General features: G+C 39.8%; 1 protein-coding gene across 1 annotated transcript in view; it reads left to right on the plus strand.

Annotated features, from left to right (window-relative positions):
* Nucleotides 1–22,448, plus strand: part of LOC117522995 (collagen alpha-1(XIII) chain-like) — a 407,773-nt gene that overhangs the window by 355,329 nt on the left and 29,996 nt on the right. Inside the window, exon 13 of the mRNA XM_034184413.1 lies at nucleotides 9,169–9,195. Coding sequence (XP_034040304.1) covers nucleotides 9,169–9,195 — 27 coding nt within the window. The remainder of the gene's footprint in view (nucleotides 1–9,168; nucleotides 9,196–22,448) is intronic.

Below are 22,448 nucleotides of genomic sequence, written 5' to 3' on the forward strand. Positions count from 1 at the left end.
CCCAGCCAAAATGCATTGTGTTTGGATTCAGTACCTATTACCAGTCCGACCAAAATATTGTGATGAGATTCAGTACCTTTAACACTTATGGCCAAAATGCCCAGTATTTGGATTCAGTACCTATTAACACTCCTGGCCAAAATGCAGTGTCTTTGGATTCAGTACCTATTAACACTCCCAGCCAAAATGCAGTGTCTTTGGATTCAGTACCTATTAACTCTCCCGGCCAAAATGCAGTGTATTTGGATTCAGTACCTATTAACACTCCCAGCCAAAATGCAGTGTCTTTGGATTCAGTACCTATTAACTCTCCCGGCCAAAATGCACTGTATTTGGATTCAGTGCCTATTTACACTCCTGGCCAACATGCAGTGTATTTGGATTCAGTGCGTATTAACACTCCCAGCCAAAATGCGATGTATTTGGATTCCGTACCTATTACCAGTCCCGACCAAAATATTGTGTTTAGATTCATTACCTGTTAACACCCCCGGCCAAAATATCTTGAATTTGTATTCATTACTTATTAACGCTCCCAGCCAAAATGTAGTGTATTTGGATTCAGCACCTATTAACACTCCCGGCCAACATGCCGTGTATTTAGATTCAGTACCTAATTAACACTCCCATCCAAAAGGCAGTGTATTTGGATTCAGTACCTCTTCCCTGTCCCGACCAAAATATTGTGTTTAGTTTCAGTACCTTTAACACTTCTGGCCAAAATGCCCAGTATTTGGATTCAGTACCTATTAACACTCCTGGCCAAAATGCAGTCTATTTGGATTCAGTACCTATTAACACTCCTGGCCAAAATGCAGTGTATTTTGATTCAGTACATATTAACACTCCCGGCCAAAATGCAGTGTCTTTGTATTCAGTGACTATTAACACTCCTGGCCAAAATGCTCTGTATTTAGATTTAGTACCTATTAACACTCCCAGCCAAAATGCAATGTATTTGGATTCCATACCTATTACCAGTCCCTACCAAAATATTGTGTTTACATTCAGTACCTGTTAAGACTCCCTGCCAAAATGCAGTGTCTTTGGATTCAGTACCTATTTACACTTCCAGCCAAAATGCAATGTGTTTGGATTCAGTACCTTTAACACTTATGACCAAAATGCCCAGTATTTGGATTCAGTACCTATTAACACTCCCAGCCAACATGCTGTGTATTTAGATTCAGTACCTAATTAACACTCCCAGCCAAAATGCAATGTGTTTGGATTCAGTACCTATTACCAGTCCCAACCAAAATATTGTGTTTAGATTCAGTACCTTTAACACTTATGGCCAAAATGCCCAGTCTTTGGATTCAGTACCTATTAACACTCCTGGCCAAAATGCAGTATCTTTGGATTCAGTATCTGTTAACACTCCCGGCCAAAATATCATGTATTTGGATTCATTGCCTATTCACACTCCCAGCCAAAATGCATTGTGTTTGGATTCAGTACCTATTACCAGTCCGACCAAAATATTGTGATGAGATTCAGTACCTTTAACACTTATGGCCAAAATGCCCAGTATTTGGATTCAGTACCTATTAACACTCCTGGCCAAAATGCAGTGTCTTTGGATTCAGTACCTATTAACTCTCCCAGCCAAAATGCAGTGTCTTTGGATTCAGTACCTATTAACTCTACCGGCCAAACTGCACTGTATTTGGATTCAGTAGCTATTAACATTCCCAGCCAAAATATCGTGAATTTAGATTCCTTACCTATAAACACCCCCGGCCAAAATATCATGAATTTAGATTCATTACCTGTTAACACCCCCGGCCAAAATATCTTGAATTTGTATTCATTACCTATTAACGCTCCCAGCCAAAATGTAGTGTATTTGGATTCAGCACCTATTAACACTTCCGGCCAAAACGCAGTGTATTTGGATTCAGCACCTATTAACACTTCCGGCCAAAACGCAGTGTATTTGGATTCAGCACCTATTAACACTCCCGGCCAACATGCCGTGTATTTAGATTCAGTACCTAATTAACACTCCCATCCAAAACGCAGTGTATTTGGATTCAGTACCTCTTCCCTGTCCCGACCAAAATATTGTGTTTAGTTTCAGTACCTTTAACACTTATGGCCAAAATGCCCAGTATTTGGATTCAGTACCTATTAACACTCACAGCCAAAATGCAGTGTCTTTGGATTCAGTACCTATTAACTCTCCCAGCCAAAATGCAGTGTCTTTGGATTCAGTACCTATTAACTCTACCGGCCAAACTGCACTGTATTTGGATTCAGTAGCTATTAACACTCCCAGCCAAATATCGTGAATTTAGATTCCTTACCTATAAACACCCCCGGCCAAAATATCATGAATTTAGATTCATTACCTGTTAACACCCCCGGCCAAAATATCTTGAATTTGTATTCATTACCTATTAACGCTCCCAGCCAAAATGTAGTGTATTTGGATTCAGCACCTATTAACACTTCCGGCCAAAACGCAGTGTATTTGGATTCAGCACCTATTAACACTTCCGGCCAAAACGCAGTGTATTTGGATTCAGCACCTATTAACACTCCCGGCCAACATGCCGTGTATTTAGATTCAGTACCTAATTAACACTCCCATCCAAAACGCAGTGTATTTGGATTCAGTACCTCTTCCCTGTCCCGACCAAAATATTGTGTTTAGTTTCAGTACCTTTAACACTTCTGGCCAAAATGCCCAGTATTTGGATTCAGTACCTATTAACACTCCTGGCCAAAATGCAGTCTATTTGGATTCAGTACCTATTAACACTCCTGGCCAAAATGCAGTCTATTTGGATTCAGTACCTATTAACTCTCCCAGCCAAAATGCAGTGTCTTTGGATTCAGTACCTATTAACTCTACCGGCCAAACTGCACTGTATTTGGATTCAGTAGCTATTAACACTCCCAGCCAAAATATCGTGAATTTAGATTCCTTACCTATAAACACCCCCGGCCAAAATATCATGAATTTAGATTCATTACCTGTTAACACCCCCGGCCAAAATATCTTGAATTTGTATTCATTACCTATTAACGCTCCCAGCCAAAATGTAGTGTATTTGGATTCAGCACCTATTAACACTTCCGGCCAAAACGCAGTGTATTTGGATTCAGCACCTATTAACACTTCCGGCCAAAACGCAGTGTATTTGGATTCAGCACCTATTAACACTCCCGGCCAACATGCCGTGTATTTAGATTCAGTACCTAATTAACACTCCCATCCAAAACGCAGTGTATTTGGATTCAGTACCTCTTCCCTGTCCCGACCAAAATATTGTGTTTAGTTTCAGTACCTTTAACACTTCTGGCCAAAATGCCCAGTATTTGGATTCAGTACCTATTAACACTCCTGGCCAAAATGCAGTCTATTTGGATTCAGTACCTATCAACACTCCCGGCCAAAATGCAGTGTCTTTGGATTCAGTACCTATTAACACTCCTGGCCAAAATGCAGTGTATTTTGATTCAGTACATATTAACACTCCCGGCCAAAATGCAGTGTCTTTGGATTCAGTACCTATTAACACTCCCGGCCAAAATGCAGTGTCTTTGTATTCAGTGACTATTAACACTCCCGGCCAAAATGCAGTGTATTTGGATTCCATACCTATTACCAGTCCCTACCAAAATATTGTGTTTACATTCAGTACCTGTTAAGACTCCCTGCCAAAATGCAGTGTCTTTGGATTCAGTACCTATTTACACTTCCAGCCAAAGTGCAATGTGTTTGGATTCAGTACCTTTAACACTTATGACCAAAATGCCCAGTATTTGGATTCAGTACCTATTAACACTCCTGGCCAAAATGCAGTGTCTTTGGATTCAGTACCTATCAATCAATTCAATCAATTTTATTTATATAGCGCCATATCACAACAAACAGTTGCCCCAAGGCGCTTGTACCTAGGCGTGTACCTATTAACACTCCCAGCCAAAATGCAATGTGTTTGGATTCCGTACCTATTACCAGTCTCGACCAAAATATTGTGTTGAGATTCAGTACCTTTAACACTTATGGCCAAAATGCCCAGTATTTGGATTCAGGACCTATTAACACTCCCGGCCAAAATGCAGTATATTTGGATTTAGTACCTATTAACACTCCCGGCTAAAATGCAGTGTCTTTGGATTCAGTACCTATTAACACTCCCAGCCAAAATGCAGTGTCTTTGGATTCAGTACCTATTAACACTCCCAGCCAAAATGCAGTATCTTTGGATTCAGTACCTATTAACTCTCCCGGCCAAAATTCACTGTATTTGGATTCAGGACCTATTAACACCCCCAGCCAAAATACCATGAATTTGGATTCAATGACTATTAACACTCCTGGCCAAAATGCAGTGTCTTTGCATTCGGTTCCTCTTTAACACTCCTGGCCAGAATGCCCAGTATTTGGATTCAGTACCTAATTAACACTCCCATCCAAAAGGCAGTGTATTTGGATTCTGTACCTATTAACACTCCCAGCCAAAATATTGTGAATTTGGATTCAGTACCTATTAACACCCCCGGCCAAAATATTGTGAATTTTGATTCAGTACCTATTAATACTTCCGGCCAGAATGCCCAGTATTTGGATTCAGCACCTATTAACACTCCCGGCCAACATGCCGTGTATTTAGATTCAGTACCTAATTAACACTCCCATCCAAAACGCAGTGTATTTGGATTCAGTACCTCTTCCCTGTCCCGACCAAAATATTGTGTTTAGTTTCAGTACCTTTAACACTTCTGGCCAAAATGCCCAGTATTTGGATTCAGTACCTATTAACACTCCTGGCCAAAATGCAGTCTATTTGGATTCAGTACCTATTAACACTCCTGGCCAAAATGCAGTGTATTTTGATTCAGTACATATTAACACTCCCGGCCAAAATGCAGTGTCTTTGGATTCAGTACCTATTAACACTCCCGGCCAAAATGCAGTGTCTTTGTATTCAGTGACTATTAACACTCCCGGCCAAAATGCAGTGTATTTGGATTCCATACCTATTACCAGTCCCTACCAAAATATTGTGTTTACATTCAGTACCTGTTAAGACTCCCTGCCAAAATGCAGTGTCTTTGGATTCAGTACCTATTTACACTTCCAGCCAAAGTGCAATGTGTTTGGATTCAGTACCTTTAACACTTATGACCAAAATGCCCAGTATTTGGATTCAGTACCTATTAACACTCCTGGCCAAAATGCAGTCTATTTGGATTCAGTACCTATTAACACTCCTGGCCAAAATGCAGTCTATTTGGATTCAGTACATATTAACACTCCCGGCCAAAATGCAGTGTCTTTGGATTCAGTACCTATTAACACTCCCGGCCAAAATGCAGTGTCTTTGTATTCAGTGACTATTAACACTCCCGGCCAAAATGCTCTGTATTTAGATTTAGTACCTATTAACACTCCCAGCCAAAATGCAATGTATTTGGATTCCATACCTATTACCAGTCCCTACCAAAATATTGTGTTTACATTCAGTACCTGTTAAGACTCCCTGCCAAAATGCAGTGTCTTTGGATTCAGTACCTATTTACACTTCCAGCCAAAATGCAATGTGTTTGGATTCAGTACCTTTAACACTTATGACCAAAATGCCCAGTATTTGGATTCAGTACCTATTAACACTCCCAGCCAACATGCTGTGTATTTAGATTCAGTACCTAATTAACACTCCCAGCCAAAATGCAATGTGTTTGGATTCAGTACCTATTACCAGTCCCAACCAAAATATTGTGTTTAGATTCAGTACCTTTAACACTTATGGCCAAAATGCCCAGTCTTTGGATTCAGTACCTATTAACACTCCTGGCCAAAATGCAGTATCTTTGGATTCAGTATCTGTTAACACTCCCGGCCAAAATATCATGTATTTGGATTCATTGCCTATTCACACTCCCAGCCAAAATGCATTGTGTTTGGATTCAGTACCTATTACCAGTCCGACCAAAATATTGTGATGAGATTCAGTACCTTTAACACTTATGGCCAAAATGCCCAGTATTTGGATTCAGTACCTATTAACACTCCTGGCCAAAATGCAGTGTCTTTGGATTCAGTACCTATTAACTCTCCCAGCCAAAATGCAGTGTCTTTGGATTCAGTACCTATTAACTCTACCGGCCAAACTGCACTGTATTTGGATTCAGTAGCTATTAACACTCCCAGCCAAAATATCGTGAATTTAGATTCCTTACCTATAAACACCCCCGGCCAAAATATCATGAATTTAGATTCATTACCTGTTAACACCCCCGGCCAAAATATCTTGAATTTGTATTCATTACCTATTAACGCTCCCAGCCAAAATGTAGTGTATTTGGATTCAGCACCTATTAACACTTCCGGCCAAAACGCAGTGTATTTGGATTCAGCACCTATTAACACTTCCGGCCAAAACGCAGTGTATTTGGATTCAGCACCTATTAACACTCCCGGCCAACATGCCGTGTATTTAGATTCAGTACCTAATTAACACTCCCATCCAAAACGCAGTGTATTTGGATTCAGTACCTCTTCCCTGTCCCGACCAAAATATTGTGTTTAGTTTCAGTACCTTTAACACTTCTGGCCAAAATGCCCAGTATTTGGATTCAGTACCTATTAACACTCCTGGCCAAAATGCAGTCTATTTGGATTCAGTACCTATTAACACTCCCGGCCAAAATGCAGTGTCTTTGGATTCAGTACCTATTAACACTCCTGGCCAAAATGCAGTGTATTTTGATTCAGTACATATTAACACTCCCGGCCAAAATGCAGTGTCTTTGGATTCAGTACCTATTAACACTCCCGGCCAAAATGCAGTGTCTTTGTATTCAGTGACTATTAACACTCCCGGCCAAAATGCAGTGTATTTGGATTCCATACCTATTACCAGTCCCTACCAAAATATTGTGTTTACATTCAGTACCTGTTAAGACTCCCTGCCAAAATGCAGTGTCTTTGGATTCAGTACCTATTTACACTTCCAGCCAAAGTGCAATGTGTTTGGATTCAGTACCTTTAACACTTATGACCAAAATGCCCAGTATTTGGATTCAGTACCTGTTAACACTCCTGGCCAAAATGCAGTGTCTTTGGATTCAGTACCTATCAATCAATTCAATCAATTTTATTTATATAGCACCATATCACAACAAACAGTTGCCCCAAGGCGCTTGTACCTAGGCGTGTACCTATTAACACTCCCAGCCAAAATATCATGAATTTGGATTCATTGCTTATTAACACTCCCAGCCAAAATGCAATGTGTTTGGATTCCGTACCTATTACCAGTCTCGACCAAAATATTGTGTTGAGATTCAGTACCTTTAACACTTATGGCCAAAATGCCCAGTATTTGGATTCAGGACCTATTAACACTCCCGGCCAAAATGCAGTATATTTGGATTTAGTACCTATTAACACTCCCGGCTAAAATGCAGTGTCTTTGGATTCAGTACCTATTAACACTCCCAGCCAAAATGCAGTGTCTTTGGATTCAGTACCTATTAACACTCCCAGCCAAAATGCAGTATCTTTGGATTCAGTACCTATTAACTCTCCCGGCCAAAATTCACTGTATTTGGATTCAGGACCTATTAACACCCCCACCCAAATACCATGAATTTGGATTCAATGACTATTAACACTCCTGGCCAAAATGCAGTGTCTTTGCATTCGGTTCCTCTTTAACACTCCTGGCCAGAATGCCCAGTATTTGGATTCAGTACCTAATTAACACTCCCATCCAAAAGGCAGTGTATTTGGATTCTGTACCTATTAACACTCCCAGCCAAAATATTGTGAATTTGAATTCAGTACCTATTAACACCCCCGGCCAAAATATCATGAATTTGGATTCAGTGACTATTAACACTCCTGGCCAAAATGCAGTGTCTTTGGATTCTGTACCTATTAACTTTCCCGGCCAAAATATTGTGAATTTGGATTCAGTACCTATTAACACTCCTGGCCAAAATGCAGTGTCTTTGGATTCTGTACCTATTAACTTTCCCGGCCAAAATATTGTGAATTTGAATTCAGTACCTATTAACACTCCTGGCCAAAATGCAGTGTCTTTGGATTCTGTACCTATTAACTTTCCCGGCCAAAATATTGTGAATTTGGATTCAGTACCTATTAATACTTCCGGCCAAAATGCAGTGTCTTTGGATTCAGTACCTATTAACACTCACAGCCAAAATTCAGTATATTTCAGTTAAGTACCTATTAACACTCCCGGCCAAAATATTGTGAATTTGGATTCAGTACCTATTAACGCTCCCGGCCAGAATGCCCAGTATTTGGATTCAGTACCTATTAACACTCACAGCCAAAATTCAGTATATTTCAGTTAAGTACCTATTGACAGTCCAGGCCAAAATGTTGGGTATGTGGATTCAGTACCTATTAACACTCCCAGCGGAAGGAAGGAAGGGAGGAAGTAGGATAGAATAGAAAGCAATGTCTTGAACTCAGCAAAATCCACTGTAAATAAAAAAAAAAATGGATGGAAACAGGAGACAGTGTGGATGAAAGTGATGAATTATCAGTTCGCACTGAACACAGAGATGATGATGAAGCTTGTTTTTGGTGCAGTTCTAATGGAACAAAAACCATTTGTGGAGGGGTTGCATGTACATGTCAGGTAAAGCACTGGGGAGAATTATTCATCTCAACAGTCAGTGCACGTGTACAGTGGCATTTTGGCCACTTTTCTCATGCTGTTACACTTGGTGCACAGATTCCAGAAAACATCTCACTTCTGTCACCTACAGAGTCTAAATTAGCGACACCAGCACATGCAGAATGATCACTACTCAGGTTTATTCATGTTCCATCCAAAACATGATTTTTTTGAGAGAATAAGAATCTGTTTGTGTCATGTAAATAGCAACATGCACTGGTGCTGTGTGCTATAGATCATCGGGAGAAGGACCTGAGAGTGCTTCAGTCGGTTGTCTGAATAATTTCAGTCACAGTCTGCACATCTTGTAATGTTCCCTGTAAACTGCTGCGCCTCGTCCACGCTAAACGTCCTCAGCTGCCGTCCAGATGATTCTAAATATGGCGGCTGGCCACTGTATGTTTCAAAGTCTGATTAAAACTAATTAGTGTAAACATATATGAAAGTCCACCCTGTGTTTCCTTTTCTTTGACTGAACGCCTTATTCTCCCTCCAGGGTGTCTGTGGAGACTACACACACCGGGTAAGGAAACATTATCTCTGACTGATTTTTTCTCATTATTGTTCCACAATATCCAGCTTGTAATCCTCAGTGGCTGTACCAGATGAGTCCTGTGGTATAATATACTCAGTGTTGACTCAGATTAATCTGTTGTTCTCTCTACAGCTAATAACTTTATCTCAGGCACTGATGTATGTGGACTGTTTAATGTCTCACTGATGGGAGAAAATACCTGAGAGATTTAGGAATACTTTGAAATTGTTCATTAAAATTATTCTGTAATGAGACAAAAGATTGATACAAATTTTAGACAGAAAATGTCAGTCATATGGGAATAAAATAGTGCTGTTTCACAGAAAGCCCACAACCTGATCCCAGATAAGCGGTTGAAGATTTATCTATGTATGTATGTTTCACAGAAATAGGCACAATATATGGAAAATAAATGAGAACAAAAATGGAAATCGGGGGAGCATCTCCTGCCTGCACATTACAATGACATATGTGGAGGCTTTAGCTTAAGTTTCACAAACACAGAATTTTGGAGCACCACAATGTCTGTTCACCTGTAATATTTAGATTCTTTATGATGTTCCATCAAAATGATTTTGAATTTTGAATCTTCTGTTCAATTATTAGTTTTTATTACAATAATAATAATGTTCTGTGCAGTAGTTAGGTGTTATTACAATATAATAATAATAATAATAAGAAGAAGAAGAAGAAGAAGATGTTCCAACAGTATATAAATTTCAAGCGCCAATCATTTGGTGAGCATTGGTCTATGTATGTGTAAGAAATGCCTGTCTAAGATAATTAACTGAAACACCACAGAGAATATGCTGGACTTTGTAGTTCACCTAGCACACCTGCTGACCAAAAATTAATGGGACAGTTTGTAGCCCAAAGTACATTACATACATGGTTAGCTAATTTATTATTTTGTTGTGTATTACTTCTGTTTTATTTGTGTATATGTGTTTGACGTACAAAATGTAAATTAAAAACAGAACACAATGATTTGCAAATCCTCTTCAGCCTATATTCAATTGAATATGCCACAAAGACAAGATAGTTAATGTTCAAACTGATAAACTTTATTGTTTTTGTGCAAATATTTGCTCATTTTGATATGGATACCTGCAACACGTTTCAAAAAAGTTGGGACAGGGCAATAAAAGACTGGGAAAGTTGTTGAATACTCAAAGAACACCTAATTGGAACCAGGTGAGTGTCATGATGCTGTTCACAAGCAATGATGGAGCAAGGATCACCACTTTGCGAACAATTGCGTGAAAAAAATAGTCCAACAATTTAAGAACAATGTTTCTCATTGTTCAGTTACAAGGAATTTAGGGATTCCATCATCTACAGTCCATAATATAATCAGAAGTTTCAGAGAATCTAGAGCACTTTCTACACGTAATCGGCAAGGCACAGTTTGTCGCTACATCTACAAGTGCAAGTTAAAACTCTACCATGCAAAGTGAAAGCCATACATCAACAAGATCCAGAAACGCCGCCACCTTCTCTGGGCCTGAACTCATTTGATATGGACAGACACAAAGTGGAAAAGTGTGCTGTGGTCTGATGAGTCCACATTTCAAATTGTTTTTGGAAATCATGGACGTCATGTCCTCTGGACAAAAGAGGAAAAAGACCATCTAGATTGTTACCAGCGCTAAGTTCTAAAAGCCAACATCTGTGATGGCACCATCAATGATGAAAGGTCCAGGTGTTGGAGCAACGCATGCTGCCATCCAAGCAATGTCTTTCTTAGGGACATCCCTGCTTATTTCACCAAGACAGTGCCAAGCTACATTCTGCACGTGGCTTCATAGTAAAAGTGCAGGTACTAGACTGGCCTGCCTGCAGTCCAAACCTGTCGCCCTTTGAAAATGTGTGGCACATTATTATTGCAAAATATAACAACGGAGACCCCGGACTGTTGAACAACTGAAGTCGTACATCAAGCAAGAATGTGAAAGAATTCCACCTACAAAGCTTCAACAATTAGTGTCCTCAGTTTCCAAATGCTTATTGAGTGTTGTTAGAAGGAAAGGTGATGTAACACAGTGGTAAACATACCACTGTCCCAGTTTTTTTGAAACGTGTTGCAGGCATCCATTTCAAAATGAGCAAATATTTGCACAAAAACAATAAAGTTTATCAGTTTGAACATTAAATATCTTGTCTTTGTGGTGTATTCAATTGAAAATAGGTTGAAGAAGATTTGCAAATCATTGTATTCTGTTTTTATTTACATTTTACACAACATCCCAACTTCATTGGAATTGGGGTTGAAAACAGGGTGAAGGCAAAGTTTACAACACATAAGCATCATACACTAATACATGCATATGTCGTACATTTTCTAACAAGTTATTATCCTCACAGTCATGCCCTTTGGTAAAACAACACAAAAATCTGCACACACACACACACAAACCACAGGATAATTACAGACAACTTTCATTCTCTGTGATGTTCATCAACATTATTTAAAGCACTAAAAATCTCTAAATTCCAAACACAAAGCAATATAACAAAAGAAAAGAGTCGTGCAGAGCCTATGTTTAGCAAAAGTGTGTCAAGTATATCACTTCACTGACAGTCATACCACTTATTACTTCTCCTCTAACTTACATATTTATATCTGTTGCATATACACCAATATCGAGATAAAGATGATAAAATTAAAGGTAGATCTTAAAATGGTAAACCCGCCATTGGTTGTCACCATCACTACATTGTTTCATTAGTCTTCTTATGGTGCTTCTTACTTCTACACATCATTACATTTAAATATCTGAAGCGTTTTATGAGTTGATCTCACAACCTCAGTGTTACTCTTCAGTGGACAAACGGCAAACTGCTTCTGAAATAAAACAATTCCTCCCAATAGAGCACCATAGTCTCATTTGAACCCTGCATGATATTGTGGGATTTGACCACTTACAGGGACTTCCATGACCATTGTGCAGTACAGTTGTTTGCAAAAGTTTGTGCACCCCTGATAATTTTCATGATTTTCCTTTATAAATCATGGGTGTCTGGATTAGAAATTTCAATTAAATATATCATATAGCAGACGAACACACTGATATAAGTGAAATAAAGTTTCTAGTATTTACAGAAAGTGTACAATAATTATTTAAACAAAGTTAGAAAGGTGCATAAATTTGGGCACCCTTGTCATTTTATTGATTTGAATACATTTAGCACTAATTATTGGAACACAAAATTGGTTTGGTAAGGTCATTGACCCTTGACCTCCTTACACAGGCGAATCCAATCATGAGAAAGGGTATATAGGAAGCATTTGGAGGCTGTTATTTCTGCAAAAGGAGGCTCTACTAAATATTGATGTATTTTTTTCTGTTGGGGTGCCCAAATTTATGCACCTGCCTAATTTTATTTAAATAATTATTGCACACTTTCTGTAAATCCTATAAACTTCATTTCACTTCTAAACTATCACTGTGTTTGGCTGCAATCACCGAAGCAGTCACGAAAAGTGTTTTTTTTTTTTTTCGGTTCCCAGTGGAGAAGGGAAGACAAAGCGAGTGGGAGACGTCGTGTCAGTGTTAGCCTACACAGCTAACCAGAGTAGCTGCGTTCGCTCACCTGTAAAACCATCTCGACAATTTGTGCTCCGAGTAATAAACAAACTGCAACACATGCCTGCTTTCCCACCGCATCGTCACTTTTTTTGCATTTTCACTTTGTGTGTAATTTGCCCAAAAACCCATTGAGAATATCGGGTCCCCCCCCGGAAGTAGAGAAATTATGTCACATGCATCATATTTTACCCTTTTAGCACCCGCCCTCAAATGAGACTGTGGTGCCCTATTCCCTTCTGGTTTGTCAACCTTCGACACTGACAAGATATCAATAATAATAAGAAGAAGAATGGCTGTGTGACACACAGAACTTGCCGACAGAGAACACATCATCACCTAACTACTGCAGTCGATTTCCTGCCTTTGGGAAACTATTTTTATGTAAACTCTATTCACTATTGTCGTTATCTTACTTTTGTGCCTCACAGTACCCAAGCACTCAGTAACAGTTGGAAATGGAGAAGTTACAGTCAAGTCTAAATGGACAAATGACCAGCAGTGTGCTAATGGCTAGCACATGCTGTGCTTTGCAGGACTGTTTGCCTGATGTCTCTGGGGTTTGGCCCATTGAGAAAAAACAAGGCAATTGGCATTGTGATGCTGGAACGAGCAGTTAGACGTGATAAGAGCCTGTGATCCATGGTGCCAAGACAAAGAGACTCTGCTGGAAATAGGAATGTTTCTGATAACTGAGCCTGTTTCCACTGTAATTCAAGCTTACAGTTATTAAAGTGCTGCTGTAAAGGCGATTGTTTTTTACAAAAACATGTGCTGCCTTGTTGAAAATCAGAGTGCACATTGAAGTGATTGTATGGGTTGTTGCTGATGATACAGCGTGTGCTGATAGAAGTCCGTGAACTGAAAAGGCTTTGAGCTGTGTAAACAGACTCTGCCGAGTTCAGAGGATGTGTATGGGAGGTCCGTGCCACTGTGTCACATCTCCGTTGTGGGACTCCTGGGGGCTCGGGGGGTGCAGTGGAAAGAGTTCAAATCATTCAGTGTTGAGAAGGTTAGTTGTTTGAGTTTTCGTTTGTCCGTGAGATCTGCAGATGTTCCCCATGTTTTTATTCAAAAAGCAAAAGTCCGAGCAATTTTAAAACATCCACAAGTAAGAGAGAATTGTGATAAAACATCCTTCAGTGGCCACTCTCACGTCCAAGCGCGTAGCAAAATCAGTAATCAACAGTGTTGCCACAGTTACTTTGAAAAAGTAATCCAATTACTGATTACTGATTACTCCTTGAAAAAGTAACTTAGTTACTTTACTGATTACTCAATTGTAAAAGTAACTAAGTTAGATTACTAGTTACTTTCCCCAGCTGCCGACAACAACCCTCTGCCACCTCAACATACAATGATACCTGTTTTGCCAAAACTCACTTTATAGTCACCCTTTCTTGACTTCAATGAAAATAAATACTTGTTTTATAAAAAGTAAAATAAAGACCTCTTTCTTGACCTCATATTTAACTGTTGACAGCACTGTAACAGTAAAACTTGCAATTTCGAACCTACATTGTTTATAAATGTAACTATTAAATTCTTTCTAACATTTTTCTAACATTTAAATTCTCTCTAAATATTTTACTTGTCGAAATTAATATTATTTTAAGTAGTATTAGTAGTTGTAGTAAAAAAAAGGCTTCAAAACTGGACCTTTAATCTAGGGGTGTTGTGAGGGGGGCACATCCCTGCCCCACGCCCCCATTCCATCTGGATTCGCCCCTACTTTGGCGTTTGAGCACAAAGAATGGATAACATTTATTTATGCAGAAAACGTGACCAGATTTACAGGTAAGAAAGTTTTATTGTGTTTTCACATCATGTGGTCCTCAGAAAGATAGTTTAGGTGCATTTGAGTGGAAAATAGTGTTAGTTGTTGACGCGTCGCGGAGGATCAGCTGTTTTAACGTGCAGATACGGAGCGGCTCAGCTCAGCTCTAAATAAAGGAGGAAAAAAGTATAAAAATGTCTTTGTAAAGCTTAGTGCAGGTGTGCTGATCACCGCGCTTTAAGAGGTGAGGACGAGTAGAGCAGCTGCAAAAAACCGTGGATGAAAAGCTCACAGCTCACTTAAAGTGGGCAGTTCAGTCGAACCCCGACCTCCTGCCCACGAACCAAGTTTAATGCTGCTATCGACCCACAATGAAAAATAATAGTAACGCACAGTGACTTGGAGAAGTAACTTTAATCTGATTACTGATTTGGAAAGATTAACGCGTTAGATTACTCGTTACTAAAAAAAGTGGTCAGATTAGAGTAATGCGTTACTAAGTAACGCGTTACCGACATCACTGGTAATCAATAATTGACTTTATCAGTATCAATGATGACTGAAAACTAAATTCAGTTTTGTGTGGAACATTTCCCAAATTATTCCTTCAGTCTTAACAGGATGTGAACAAAAAGCTGGAAAATCAGAGCATGATTCCAGCTTCCTACAAAATTGTTGTGCAGAAGTAGAAAGGATGATCCCTGTCACTGCCTGCCCGTGTATTATGTGTGTCACATCAGCGTTACCAATGCAACATGTACAACCCCTGGCAAAAATTATGGAATCACCCTGTAAATTTTCATCCCCAAAACTAACACCTGCATCATATCAGATCTGCTCGTTAGTCTGCATCTAAAAAGGAGTGATCACACCTTGGAGAGCTGTTGCACCAAGTGGACTGACATAAATCATGGCTCCAACACGAGAGATGTCAATTGAAACAAAGGAGAGGATTATCAAACTCTTAAAAGAGGGTAAATCATCACGCAATGTTGCAAAAGATGTTGGTTGTTCACAGTCAGCTGTGTCTAAACTCTGGACCAAATACAAACAACATGGGAAGGTTGTTAAAGGCAAACATACTGGTAGACCAAGGAAGACATCAAAGCATCAAGACAGAAAACTTAAAGCAATATGTGTCAAAAATCGAAAATGCACAACAAAACAAATGAGGAACGAATGGGAGGAAACTGGAGTCAACGTCTGTGACCGAACTGTAAGAAACCGCCTAAAGGAAATGGGATTTACATACAGAAAAGCTAAACAAAAGCCATCATTAACACCTAAACAGAAAAAAACAAGGTTACAATGGGCTAAGGAAAAGCAATCGTGGACTGTGGATGACTGGATGAAAGTCATATTCAGTGATGAATCTCGAATCTGCATTGGGCAAGGTGATGATGCTGGAACTTTTGTTTGGTGCCGTTCCAAAGAGATTTATAAAGATGACTGCCTGAAGAGAACATATAAATTTCCACAGTCATTGATGATATGGGGCTGCATGTCAGGTAAAGGCACTGGGGAGATGGCTGTCATTACATCATCAATAAATGCACAAGTTTACGTTGATATTTTGGACAATTGAAAGGATGTTTGGGGATGATGAAATCATTTTTCAAGATGATAATGCATCTTGCCATAGAGCAAAAACTGTGAAAACATTCCTTGCAAAAAGACACATAGGGTCAATGTCAACGAGCAGATCTGATTTGATGCAGGTGTTAGTTTTGGGGATGAAAATTTACAGGGTGATTCCATAATTTATTCCTCAGAATTGAGTGATTCCATATTTTTTTCCTCTGCTTGGTCTAAAAAAGTAACCGTTACTGACTGTCACAATCTTTTTTTCTTGATTTCTTATAGTGTTTCTTAAAGCCAGAAAGTTGCCATTTGAAATGACTTTAGTTTTGTGTCATGTCTGTGATCTGCTTTTTTTCTACAAAATTAAACAACTGAATGAACATGCTCCGAGGCCGGTGATTCCATAATTTTTGCCAGGGGTTGTAGCACAACACAGCCTGAAACATTTAGCATCACACATGGATGTTTTGACATCATTAACATCAGATTCTAAAAGAACGGAATGAATATTTTCAAAGGAGAAGAAAACTGAATTAAATGCAGTGGTTTCCTCTTTGGTAAAGTAGGTATGAAAGAATACAATCTGCTCATAACATTATTCAGTACATATATATATTAAAACCATCCATTAATATCTCAGTCTGACTCTTTCTAATCCAAATTTTACCTCACATTTCCAAAATGATTTCCATATATTTATCTCTCACACGTGCGAACCATTTAAAATGAATGTTATAGATATTTGTATACCTTTGGAACATCTTACAAACATCGGTTTGTTTACTTCTTTTGACCCTTCAGCAATGATTGAGGAGGAATTTGTCAGTTTTCAAAAGATGACCTTTGCTATTGTTACTACGCCCGTCACATTAGACGCCGAATGAGCCCGAATGCTGTCCGAATGAATATTCGGCCACCATTTGGGCAACATCGAAGCATGATCGTAAACCTCCCACAGTAATCTGCGTGCACTCCAAACAGTCGGGCAAAGGTTTAGCTCATGTTCAAAACGTTCAGTATGCAGTCAAGATGGAAAAAGCTTGAACAGCAGCTGAAGTGCAGTCTGATCGCAGTCTGACAGCATTCTAAATGTTCTGACAGCATCAAAACAGCATTTGAAACAGTCTGATCACATTTGAGGGTAATTCGCCATGGTCAAGCATGTCAAATCCTGCCTGCACAGCCCGAGTGCACATCGGCTGAGCTGGAGAGGACCCTGGTACATCCCATTCGGTGTGCTTTGTAATGTGCAAAGTCTGTGGCACACAATCATTACGCACACTAGACGTGAACATTGTGCAATCACACCAAAATCACCGTGTGTCACTGCGAGTGACAGTGTTGCAGGGACCACAGAGCAGCACACCGCATCTGAAGGGGGTGTTATATCTAAATAATTTTACATTACAGTTAAATTGTCATTCTCTCTCATGGGTTAGATAATGCATGTGAAATATCAGGATCATCATAGCTGTAACACCGCGTGAAGAAGCGTCACACTACACTGGCGCCCCACGGCACATCAGTGCATTTCAGAGGCTCAGCATGGCACGCCACAGTGCAACTGAACAGGGTGTCAATGTCACATCTGTAATACACATATCATGACATACACACCATGTCACTCCGTAGGAGGACTGACAGCGCAACTATTTCACCAGGCCATTACAACTTAAATAAAAACTAAAAACTCACCATTGGAACGCTCCAGATGCATCTCACAATAATCTGTGATAAATTCCCTATCATCCTGCCAGTGCTGTCAGCTGCCAACGTCAGCCAAGTGCAGATGGAAAATGCCTTGTTCACTATATAATATATACCCCATATGATTAGGGATGAGTATTGATAAGATTTTATCAATATCGATGCCATTATCAATTCTGCTTATCGATCCGATTCCTTATCAATGCCTCTTGTGAATTTCCTGTGTACTAAAAGTAGGCTTTACAAGTTTTCTTTGTCAACAACATTTTATTGAGTATTAAAGTAAATAAATATGAAATTGATCACTGGATCCTTGATCTCTGGACATAAATAAAAATAAACAAAATCTGTAGTTTTTGTCAAAAGCATTTCCTTTCAGACATTTTGGCATGAATATCTCTCCGTACTGCTGAGCTGAGCTCACGTCTCATTTTGGGAGGAAAAAAAACATTTTGTTTGATTGCAGTTTGTTTGTATTACATTTGGAAAGAGGTGTCATTTGATTTAAACAGCGTTTCACTTTGAATTTGTTAACTCCGACTGGACTCTATCATTCTAACTTGACTCGGCAGAGAGCTGTGTAGCGTTTGGAGCTGTGTGAACAGAACGGAGGACGATTCTCGTTTCTTTCTTGCAACAAGACAGGAGTCCCAGTTAGTGACTTTAATCCTCACAAAAGTGACTCATGATTGACAAATTCAGGGATGAAAGTGGTGAAAAAAAAAAAAAAGCTGTGACGCAAAATTACCCCCCAACACCACCTGCACGAAAATGTTTGAATTGTAGAAGCTCTGAAATGCAATCTGGGATTATTCCAGACAATAAACTGTAGTGAGTGCAGCATCCATTTTGGTGAGAAAAAAACCCAACTTTCCTTATTCAGATTCATTCCGGTAGTATTCTGCTGTTACTGGGATGCAGCAGTTTTCTAGTTTGGCAGATAGTTCTGGAGGAAATCACAGAAGAAATTAACACATTGAAAATATGGTTTGACTGAAACAAACTGTCATTAAACTTAAATAAAACAGGGATGAAGTGGAGGTGTAACAGTCACTAGGTGTTCACAGGAAACACTTATTTATTTCTATATTTATTTATTTATGTTCATTGTTAGTTTGGTTTATATTTTCTGTGTTTGTATCAGGTTCTTTTTTCTCTTTCTCTGAAATTGTATTATAGCATTATTAGTTATTATTACTATCACTGTTGGTGCTATTATTATTATTATTAATATATAAACAAAAATAAATAAAAAAATTACAATTTGTAATACATTTGACTCTTTTATGACAACAAACGCTCAGCCATTAATTATTATACAGAAAACAAATGCACACAAACGTGCTGAGATGTGAACAGCTTAATGCTAACTTTAACATTGAAAATGCCATAGACATGCTGTAGAGTTAGCATCGGTCCTGTTTTTAAGTTATAAAATATATTTTTCAATTGTTTCAGAAGACCATAACAGGTCGGTTTAACATAAAAAAGGTAGATATTACTCAAAGGCATATGCTGTTTAGGGTTTTAGTGGGTAAAAATTAAGATGAAGCGCAATAAAATAAAGAACCAACGAAGCAGCGGGTCGGATCATTGTTTCATTGCTTCAAGCTTCAAAGAAGATCCACGCTGCAGAAACGGTTGATTACAGACCCTGCAGGGGTTCTGTAATCAGTGTAGAGACATGGTCATTTTCATGACAAACACCCCCAAGAATAATGGCCGCTCTGAAGGACCGATAAGGGAATCATTAAGCAAAAAGGCTATTGATGTCGTTGGATTGAATAATTTCTTAACGATACCCAAAAAGAACCGGTTCTTGATATCCAACCCTACATATGATGCGCCGTCCTGCAGCGCAACACACCCCATTCAGCCAGATAGTGGGATGCACACTCCTTCATGTGCTTCGAATCATCACATCGCCATGCTGCTGCAGTGCACCTTGTAATGTCTGAATGCAGAGTGCAAGAAGTAGTCATGTGTGGGGCACACATTTTATTTCTGATGGCACTGTGTAATGCTGAAAGCTCAGTGTGCAGAAGGGAGGAGGGTGTGAGAGAGCGAGGCAGTAGGTGAGTGGGTGAATGAGTGATGGCGTGCGATTGACAGCTGTGACACATATGACATGGATTGAGTCTGTACACTGGATATACTGTGATATGTAAAAGTTTTGGCACCCCTGATGATTTCCATGATTTTCCTTTATAAATCATTGGTTGTTTGGATCAGAAATTTCAGTTAAATGTACACTCAACAAAAATATAAACGCAACACTTTTGGTTTTGCTCCCATTTTGTATGAGATGAACTCAGATCTAAAACTTTTTCCACATACACAATATCACCATTTCCCTCAAATATTGTTCACAAACCAGTCTAAATCTGTGATAGTGAGCACTTCTCCTTTGCTGAGATAATCCATCCCACCTCACAGGTGTGCCATATCAAGATGCTGATTAGACACCATGATTAGTGCACAGGTGTGCCTTAGACTGCCCACAATAAAAGGCCACTCTGAAAGGTGCAGTTTTATCACACAGCACAATGCCACAGATGTCGCAAGGTTTGAGGGAGCGTGCAATTGGCATGCTGACAGCAGGAATGTCAACCAGAGCTGTTGCTCGTGTATTGAATGTTCATTTCTCTACCATAAGGCGTCTCCAAAGGCATTTCAGAGAATTTGGCAGTACATCCAACCAGCCTCACAACCGCAGACCACGTGTAACCACACCAGCCCAGGACCTCCACATCCAGCATGTTCACCTCCAAGATCGTCTGAGACCAGCCACTCGGACAGCTGCTGAAACAATCGGTTTGCATAACCAAAGAATTTCTGCACAAACTGTCAGAAACCGTCTCAGGGAAGTTCATCTGCATGCTCGTCGTCCTCATCGGTGTCTCGACCTGACTCCAGTTCGTCGTCGTAACCGACCTGAGTGGGCAAATGCTCACATTTGCTGGTGTTTGGCACGTTGGAGAGGTGTTCTCTTCACGGATGAATCCCGGTTCACACTGTTCAGGGCAGATGGCAGACAGCGTGTGTGGCGTCGTGTGGGTGAGCGGTTTTCTGATGTCAATGTTGTGGATCGAGTGGCCCATGGTGGCGGTGGGGTTATGGTATGGGCAGGCGTCTGTTATGGACGAAGAACACAGGTGCATTTTATTGATGGCATTTTGAATGCACAGAGATACCGTGACGAGATCCTGAGGCCCATTGTTGTGCCATACATCCAAGAACATCACCTCATGTTGCAGCAGGATAATGCACGGCCCCATGTTGCAAGGATCTGTACACAATTCTTGGAAGCTGAAAATGTCCCAGTTCTTGCATGGCCGGCATACTCACCGGACATGTCACCCATTGAGCATGTTTGGGATGCTCTGGACCGGCGTATACGACAGCGTGTACCAGTTCCTGCCAATATCCAGCAACTTTGCACAGCCATTGAAGAGGAGTGGACCAACATTCCACAGGCCACAATTGACAACCTGATCAACTCTATGCGAAGGAGATGTGTTGCACTGCATGAGGCAAATGGTGGTCACACCAGATACTGAGTGGTATCCCCCCCCCCCCCAATAAAACAAAACTGCACCTTTCAGAGTGGCCTTTTATTGTGGGCAGTCTAAGGCACACCTGTGCACTAATCATGGTGTCTAATCAACATCTTGATATGGCACACCTGTGAGGTGGGATGGATTATCTCAGCAAAGGAGAAGTGCTCACTATCACAGATTTAGACTGGTTTGTGAACAATATTTGAGGGAAATGGTGATATTGTGTATGTGGAAAAAGTTTTAGATCTTTGAGTTCATCTCATACAAAATGGGAGCAAAACCAAAAGTGTTGCGTTTATATTTTTATTGAGTGTATCATATAGTAGATGAACACAGTGATATTTGAGAAATGAAATGAAACACACAAACCTGTGCAACAATTCTTTAAACATAACTAGGCAGGTGCATAAATTTGGGCATGCCAACAGAAAAAAAATACATCAATATTTAGTAGATCCTCCTTTTGCAGAAATAACAGCCTCTAAATGCTTCCAATGAGAGTCTGGATTCTGGTTGAAGTTATTTTGGACCATTTCTTCTTCACAAAAAAATTTCAGGTAGGTTTGTTGGTTTCCGAGCATGGACAGCCCGCTGAAAATCACACCACAGATTTTTAATAATAGTCAGGTCTGGGGACTGAGATGGTCATTCCAGAACGTTGTACTTGTTCCTCTGCGTGAATGCTTTACTAGATTTTGAGCAGTGTTTAGGGTCGTTGTCTTGTTCAAAGATCCAGCCCCGCGGAACTTCAACTTTGTCACTGACTCATGAACATTGTTCTCAAGAATCTGCTGATATTGATTGGAATCCATGTGACCCTCAACTTTAACAAGATTCCCAGTACCTGCACTGGCCACACAGCCCCACAGCCCCACCACCTCCAAATTTTACTGTAGGTAGCAAGTGTTTTTCTAGGAATGCTGTGTTCTTTTTCAGCCATGCATACCGCCCCTTGTTATGTCCAAATAACTCAATTTTAGTTTCATCACTCCACTGCACCTTATTCCAAAATGAAGCTGGCTTGTCCAA

The sequence above is a fragment of the Thalassophryne amazonica genome, chromosome 13 (genome assembly GCF_902500255.1).
Source record: "Thalassophryne amazonica chromosome 13, fThaAma1.1, whole genome shotgun sequence".
Classification (NCBI taxonomy): domain Eukaryota; kingdom Metazoa; phylum Chordata; class Actinopteri; order Batrachoidiformes; family Batrachoididae; genus Thalassophryne; species Thalassophryne amazonica.